Source organism: Centruroides sculpturatus, unplaced genomic scaffold (genome assembly GCF_000671375.1).
Source record: "Centruroides sculpturatus isolate CEXI.00-Female unplaced genomic scaffold, Cexi_2.0 scaffold815, whole genome shotgun sequence".
Lineage (NCBI taxonomy): Eukaryota > Metazoa > Arthropoda > Arachnida > Scorpiones > Buthidae > Centruroides > Centruroides sculpturatus.
The window spans coordinates 119,016-127,746 of NW_019385019.1; the positions used below are offsets into that span (position 1 = coordinate 119,016).

General features: G+C 31.7%; 1 protein-coding gene across 1 annotated transcript in view; it reads left to right on the forward strand.

Moving 5' to 3' along the window:
* Nucleotides 1–8,731, forward strand: part of LOC111633511 (receptor-type tyrosine-protein phosphatase kappa-like) — a 70,467-nt gene that overhangs the window by 41,693 nt on the left and 20,043 nt on the right. The window contains exons 12-16 of the mRNA XM_023378094.1: nucleotides 302–435; nucleotides 3,210–3,393; nucleotides 5,739–5,806; nucleotides 5,885–6,110; nucleotides 7,476–7,787. Of these exons, the coding sequence (XP_023233862.1) occupies nucleotides 302–435; nucleotides 3,210–3,393; nucleotides 5,739–5,806; nucleotides 5,885–6,110; nucleotides 7,476–7,787 (924 nt within the window). The remainder of the gene's footprint in view (nucleotides 1–301; nucleotides 436–3,209; nucleotides 3,394–5,738; nucleotides 5,807–5,884; nucleotides 6,111–7,475; nucleotides 7,788–8,731) is intronic.

Genomic DNA, 8,731 nt, shown 5'->3' on the forward strand with positions numbered 1-8,731 from the left:
CATAATATAAATTTTCAATTATTATAAGTTTTGTTCTATAAACGAAAGAATGAAATACATTTTCAGTCTTGTTCTTGTTTCTGCTTTTCTTGTTTCATTACAAAAAATCCTCTGAGACAAACATTCTACAGTAAAAAAAGGACATTTCCGGAGTAAAAAGGACGTAGCTTTGTTGATTTTCTATTGATTTTATTTAGGTTCTTCGAACAAGTTCACATATTCCAAAAACAACTTATTTATAGAAATATACAGTATAAATTTAGATAAATGGAATATATTTATATTTTCTTTCTTCTTTTAGGTTATCCCGTGTTAAAATCAAACGTAACAATTACAAATATAACATCGGATAGCGTTGTTGTACATTTTCATAAATGGAATAAGGATACGGACGAAGGTGAAGGAACACCTTCCCTTTACTTTATTGAGTTTCAGGTATGCTGATTGATATTAAATAGATTTATTTGTGTAACGTATAGACTTATCACTTACGATATGTTTACGACATATTATTCAATAGAATTTATAGTTTATATAGCTTTAAGTATTAAATAAAGACGACCGGATAATTCGAATTATGCATTTTGTAACTATTTGTACACTCGACTACAAATACAGAAAGTTAATCAAGAGATTTGATGTATAAGTAATACGAATTAATCTGGTATATCGCGCAATATAAAGCCGACACTTGTAAGGAAGAACAAAACTATTTACTTTCTCGCCTATTACATATAACAGAGGAAAATATGTCGATCGGTCAAAAAAAGACCCCTCCGCATTTTTGGACTCAGGAACCTTCAAACGTCGAGAAATGAAAAATTAATTTATGGAATTTTTTTCAGTTTGTATGAATGTTAGTCTGTGTGTGTGCGTGTGCCATAATTCTCTTCACCCACTTTTAAGCTTAATTAATAACTCCTGTGTCTTTTGTCGAAAATTTCTGAAATTTCAAAGAAAAATTTCTCACATATTAGAGATTGGTACTATTAAATTTTGGTGATTAAAGGTCAGAGGAGTGGGGAGATTGAGGCGGAGTATTATGTCTCATATCTGGAGTAAGGTTGAACTTAACGAAGATCTTGATTGTTATTAAGATTTACGGTATTTTAAATTTTTTATATATAAAACTGTGGGGGCCGAAGGGGGGGAAATTTAAAAAACTCGATGAACGATAATATGTGATATATATCGTCATCGTCTCCCTTGCCGTTTGGACTGCCGAGCGGTAACAATCAACGACATGTGGAAGCAGTTGAGTCAGAGATAGATGCCTCGTTTACAAACAACACAACCGTTTATTAAACACGAAAGAAGCTTACAAGATTACTGCGATCTTGGAAGTTCTACGTCGGCTGCGGTCGCTGGGTCTTCCTCTCCTGTGGTTCCACGATAGTCCCATTTTGAAGGAGTGTCCCTTGTTCGAGAATGAACCATTCCATCACGTCTCGACGACTCCGGGACGATGCGGTCGACTTCCGTTGATGGAAAGATGTCGATCCGAGGTCGGGAGATGGAGACGAAGATGGGTGCGAGACACACACACAGCAGGTCCGTCACTCGGAACTTTCGGGAGAAGAAGCCGTCGCGTCCTCGAATTTCCGGGATTTTATCTGTTTTCTCTCAGATTCCCCTTTCCGATTGGTCTCCCGTCGTCACCTGATGACAATTCGAAACCTTTCGGGGGCGCGGGAGAGGTCAAAATCGAAGTTTAATTCGATCTCCAACCGGAACTGGTCGACGGACTTCCATTCTTCTATTGTTTTAAAGTTAGCGTCGCGTTTTCATAAAATAAAAATCTATTTCTAACTAATATATTATTTTCTTTAAAACAATTATTTTCCGCCAATTTTAGTGAGGGTTCGGACCTGTCCAGAGCCTCACAAAACTCATCACTACCCAAAAAATTAAACTTATTCAAATTTTATAATAATTAATAATATAAAAGGTTTTTAAAATAAAATATTATGGCGCCACACGCAATTTTAAATGATTTTGCAGGGGAAGATATGCAACTCTTTGCTGGGTTTTTAATTTAAAATAATTTAAATTTTCAGCATTGCATTAATATCTACTTTAAAAGTATACAAATTAAATTATTTAAAAGTAATATATATTTTCAGCTATGTCGAAGTGATACATATTAAAAATATATACTACATTATTTGAAAATCATGAAAAAACTTACGAAATTTCCAGCGAAATAAGTTACATCAATTTTATATGAAATTTATTTTATCAGTTTCCATAACTTAGTACGAAATCTTTGATTTCACTCTGTGTTTCTTACGACCATATTCACAAACAAGGATCAACAGTTAAAATTTGAAGACACGGACCATTCACTATACTTTTAGTACGTAAACGCTAATTGGTTAATTTATAACTCTGACTCTCGATCCTTGGTTTTAAATATGCACATGTTTTAAGATAAAGTTTGTGCGTGTGTGTGTGTGATTTTCTTATTAAAACATTGAATTAATTAAAGTTGAAAATAACTTGAAATTTCAGAAAATATATTAATAGAAACGTTCGACCGAAATCGGAAAAGTGTGTAAGCCTTTAAGTTTAAATTTAATTCCAGGAGTATAATAAACTTTTAAAACACAATAAAAGTTTTTCGAGATTTTTAAACATTTATCCATTTTTATCATAAAATAAATAATAAAATATCATTATTATTAAGCCTAAGTAAATATGTTTATGATATAGCGTTTTTTGTTGTGATCGGGTGTTGTTTGATTTTGTATAAGACAGAAAGGAAACAATTTGTCAACATACAGAATGAAATGTTCTTTAATATAAAGGTAGTTCTCACCCGAATAATAATAATTAGAATATTCAAATCACTCTCTGTGCAATTTTTCCTTTAATAACTTAAACTAATTTATAATTATAAGACCGAAAAGGAAGAAAAAAATTTTCTCATCTTTCACATAGAAAGGAAAATTACAAAAGAACAAAAAATGGCCTAAATATGCATAATATTAAAATTTGGTAGCATCACTCTTTTTACTAGAAAATGGATTTCTTCTCGTACTTTGTAAACTAAATTCTTCATAAAATTGTCTTTGGTTATTTTTAATCATTTCTGTAATTAATAGTGAACATAAAATATAATTTTACGTGTTTTATATTTCACATATTTTCTTTTCAATCTTTAATGTTTTTAACTTCAATTAAAACAATTTTTAAAAATTTTTATACAGAATACAAAGAGCTCTGTCTTTAATCGCACTTCTGTGAGTCACACAGAAAACCCTTCATATTCCATAAAAATAGAAAATCTTCATGCCAATACGAAATACATTTTCCAAATTTATATTCAAGATGTAACAGGACATGTGCAATATGGCGGTATTCCTCGAGTTAGAGTGACGACTTTATGTACTAGTAAGTATGTAATTTATACTATTTTAGTTTATAATTTGATGAGTCTACATAATTCAATGTACTGTAAAAATATGTTTTATTTAATGATTATTTAATACAAAGTGTACAAATCCCGAAAATCAGTTTATAGCGTGAAGATTTGGTTCATGAAACTAAAAGAGGGAGAAACAGAATATTGATAAAGCAACTTGATGGAAAAAGGATTTAAGTAAAAAAAAAGTCCATAATAAAAGTTTGATGTGAATAAGTTAGCAGAATTAGTCACGGACACTAACTGTAAGTGAAAACAAAGTGACTAAAAGCAAATTTTTATTCAAGATTAAAAACATTTTTCTTAAAAGTTTGGAAGAAAATGATGCTCTTTAGATGTAATCAAAACCATGCATTACGTGAAATTTGGTTATCGCGAAACACTTTTTCAGGACATTAGTAAAAAATTGAGACGGTTTCACGAATCAAGGAGTGTGGAAACCAGAAATACTAGAATTTTAATTAATAAAGCGGCTAATTACGGATTAATACTAGACAGAAAAATGATTTTAATATCGCTTAAAAATTAAAATAAACATATTTTATTGAATATTTTTCAGGAAATTAGGCATGACAGAATACCCGCACTGTACCATATACATCACTACACATACACATCATGACTATATTCTACATATGATTATGTTTAACGGGTTTCGGGGTGAGCATGACGGCGAGGACGTAGCCAACCCTAAAATATAATTAAAATGCATTACCATCAGACTTAGGTATGACTAGGAATGTTCTCAGATTCGGCCTTCTATCTTAATTGGAAGGGATTGAAATTTGAGTTGCAAGATTCGAAGACATGGTATAAAGCATGTTAACTAAAGCCGTTTAATAATAATTAGTATTAATTAAAATGAAAGGATTCAGAAGACGGTTTTAAATGAAGCGGTCAGTGGAACCAACAGGATTTATTTTAAAGTGTGAAGAATAATCAAATAAAGTGATTGAAATTAATAACTGTTTTCAAGGAAGCCGGCCTTCCTTGGAAACAGTTATTAATGCGATTTAGATGCGTCGAGCAGTTAAGATGGCAACATATATCTGTGGAATCCGAAATTGATTCATCACCGTAATTTTTCGAAGATGGTCCGTCTGGATATGTCAAACCCCATCACTCACCACCCAGCTACCCTGTTATGGGCCTGGCCGAACACGCAATGGGATTTCTAAAAACGCTCTCTTAGTGTCTACAGGGAAGAAAAGTTAAAAATAATTACTGCTGTATTAGTTACGCAAAATTAAGAAAACTTTGCACTTTTCATCTCCTCTTTTCTTATATCCACATTTGTGCGTATAGGCCAGGCATGGCCAACATACGGCCCGTCTAATAAATTTGTATGGCCTGCGATTAATCTTTTAATATTAGCTACTCAAGTCCGAATAGCTCTGTGAAAAATTCTGACGCCTAAAAAAAAATCAACAACAACTCACTGTGCGTTTAGAGCAGGGGTCGCGAAAGTGGTCGATATCGACCTCCAGGGGTCGATGCAACATCATTGGGGGGGGTCGATGCGGCTAAGGGGTCACAACCTTTTTTTTTGCTTATACACTTACACTTGTAATAAAACTTTACGGTGGTGGGTCAATGTGGGGTTTTGGAAAGTGGTTGGGGGTCGGCGGTTAAAAAAGTTTGGCGACCCCTGGTTTAGAGTTAACCCTCCGTTACAAATCTTAAGATCTGGCATTACCTCAAAATCTTCCTAGGGCAGTCTCTAGTTCGGCCCGTGAAAAAAGTTTTCTTTCCAATTCGGCCCGGGGGCAAAAACTGTTGGCCACCCATGGTCTAGGCTCTTCTTTCGTGATGCCCTTGAAAGCACTTTTTCAAAACAAATAGATACAATATTCTCTGAAGACTAACTGAAGGCCATCCAAATGTCGTTTAATGTTTCTATGTAGTTTTTTAAAAATTTATTGTAAAAACCAAGGATATTTTTTGATATTCCTCTCACTCGAAGGGGAGATTAAAAAGGCACCACTAGTCGGGAAAGGAAAATTTAAAATCTTCTTGGAAACGTCTTCCGCGACTGTAGAAACACGATTCAACATTTAAGGCGTTCAACTTGAATGTTGAATCGAGTTCTCTAGCCATGTATATTCATTGAAGGATTTTAAGTAATTTGAATATTTACAGTATATGTGTGAGCCGAGATGCATGCGTGATTCAGTTGCTTCTTATAAAGCAAGTGATTTTTCACATCGACTTTAACCGTTTTAAAATAATCTTAAAAATTGAATTCTTTACAATTATAAATATATACAAATATTGTGAGGGAAGTTTCCGAATGTCTTAATTTCGTACATTTCAGCTCCACCACCTCCAATTGATATTATCCTTAGGAATGAAGGACCTAGGAGGATTTCTGTAAGATGGAACGTGAGTACATTTAGAGAGAACTTATTTTCAATCAAGCGGTAACATTTTAGATTGAAAACATATTTTTGTTTCGAATAGAATCCTTTTCGAAAAGTAGGACAATGCGATGGATCTACGGTTTTCATCAATTATCTAAATTTTAATACCAGTGAGAATCTTAATACTGCAGTTCAGGAATATTCTAATCCTTTTGTATTTAATACTAAACCTTACACGATGTGGCATATTAAAATAAGATATTTAGATGTAAATGGAATATACAGTAACTGGTCGAAAACGGAAATGATCTTATCCGAACAAGATGGTAAGTAATAAACAATGTTTTAAAAATTATACAATTAACCTAATTATCGTAATTATTTTATTGATTATACTTGCGTTTCTATATTTATTTAACATATAAGAATTTTATAAAAAAATAGAATTAACTTCTACTGTATATGTATTTATTAATGTAGATTTAATTATTTAAATTAAAACAATTCCTCCGATGTAAGTATTTTATCTTTAAAATAATCTAATGTAATATTTTAATGTCTGTATTTGGAAAAGTTCTGCGAAATACGAAATAAATTATTTAATATTTTTAACAATATAATAATTAAATAACTTCATCTAGACCAGTGTTTCTCAACGGGGGCGATATCGCCTTCATGTGGGCGTTTTTTCATGTTGAGGGGGCGATTAGTAACAATTTATATTTGGGGGGCGAAAAACAATTTTCTAGGCGATATAGTAAAACATTATAATAATTACATATTTTATCCGTTATATCGTGCAATAATTAAACAAATAACATTATACTAGTCTATTCACTGCAGTACGAATTTGGTGTTAGCCTTGGCCCTGGGCATCGAAATTTTGAAGTGAAGGGAAGTGATACTATGTAACGGTTTTATTTAAGGAGGCGACGATTCGTTACAGGTTGAGAAACACTGATCTAGACTGTCCATCCAATCTTTGCTTCCAGACGAAAAAAGATATAACCATACTGATCACTTTAATTAGTCAAAAGGTAGCCTGTTAATAAATCTAGCTTGTTATTTGATGATTGATATCCTAATTTTTCAATCTCTTTTAGGTTTAATTTTTATCAATATGGTTTCTCTTATATACAGTTGGACTTCCATATTAAAAAGTTCCATATAACAAATTTCTTATTTTAGAAAACTTTTTGGTTGTTGAAATACATTATTCAATTAATTCAACTATTCAAACTAGGTTTACATAAATATATTTAATATAATATTGAAAAAATATATATTTTTTAAATATTTGCTACCAGTGCATTATCTGTATAATGAATTCTTCACATTTCCTACAGATTTAACTGTATTTCTACTTTTCAGCAATCCTGATTATTTGTTAAATTTGACTTTTTTTTTTCTTCCTGATAATCTGTAAGATTATCAGAAAGAAAAAAAAAGTCAAATTTGTGTGTAAGATGTATGAATGTTTGAATGTATTAAAATAAATAAATAATTCTTACAATGGAGGAGTTTGTCAGCATATAGACATTTTGATCTTCTGAGTTATAAGACATTAAATTATTCAATTTAAATATTACTATTAATTTGTTACTTTATTAAATATTTACTAATAAATCGAATTATAAATAAATCAATATATAATTAGAATTTACATTTATTTCAATTTTATTTTAATTCAGCGCCAAGCCAAGTAAGAAATCTTCGTTACGAAATTCAAAACTCTTCTCTAAATCAATATTTTTTATTAACGTGGGAGAAGCCCGAAGAAGAAAACGGGATTATCGTCAATTATTATATAGAATATGTTCAAATTGGATGGCGTCATGATTGTCACGCAACCTTTGAAAAGAATCGTGCATTTAACGTCAGTTCAACCACTTACAATACAAGTATTTCCGTTCGACATTCGGCGATTTATCGCATCAAAGTTTCTGCTTTCACCGTGAGAAAGGGACCCGATTTGAGTATCGAAGGACAAAGTCTCCAAGACGGTAAATATTGGTGATTGGTCCATTTATTAGTTATAATTCTTCTAAAATATATAAAACAACGAAAAATTGTTGTACAATGGAATAAACTATTTGTGAAAAGAAATTACAGAAACTATTTATGTAGAGTGTTGTGTTAAATTTAAATTTTTGGACTGCAATTTGTAAAAAATTGTAGACAAATTTCCACTGTGGTCCGGCTGTCTTTGCTTATTCTTCAGAACGGTGTTACATAGATGAATGCCGAGACCAGGTCTGGTAATGTGTGACACAGGAGGCCCAGATTGATAATACGGGAACGTCGGATCTGGACAAGAAGTCACATTATTTCAATTCAAAATTTTCTCTTGAAAGGCGTTAGATAGATGACCCGCACAACTTTCATGCAAGCAGGAAAGTATGATGTACAGGGACAATTCGATGTCAGAATAAATAATTGCTCGTTACTTTTATAAAACTTAAAATATTTTAAGAGAAATGTTTTTGTTAGTACAATTTATTTTCATAGTTTGTTTTGTAACTCAAATATAGTATTTTGCGGTATATTTCGCGTTAATACAAAATGTCAATACAAATATTTATATTTGAGAATACTCAACAATAATAGCAAAATAACATATTTCATAATTAACAAATAACAAATGAAAAATATTTCAATTTAAAAGAAATATCCGTCGATTTTTGAAGAAAATTTAATGACAAAATATTAGAGTCATAAAATTAGCGTTATTTTATTAAAAAAAACTTTGCAGATACAAAAAGTTTATTCCATCTAAATATATAAAATTGCTTGTCCTGACTGACTCACTCATTCATTCACTGATTCATCATCGCCCAGAGCAAACCGCTTAACCTAAAGAGGTGAAATTTGGTACACAGTTAGGGTACGTCATGGAAACGCACACTAAGAAAGGATTTTTCGAAATTCCAACGCGGGGGGGTGAGGG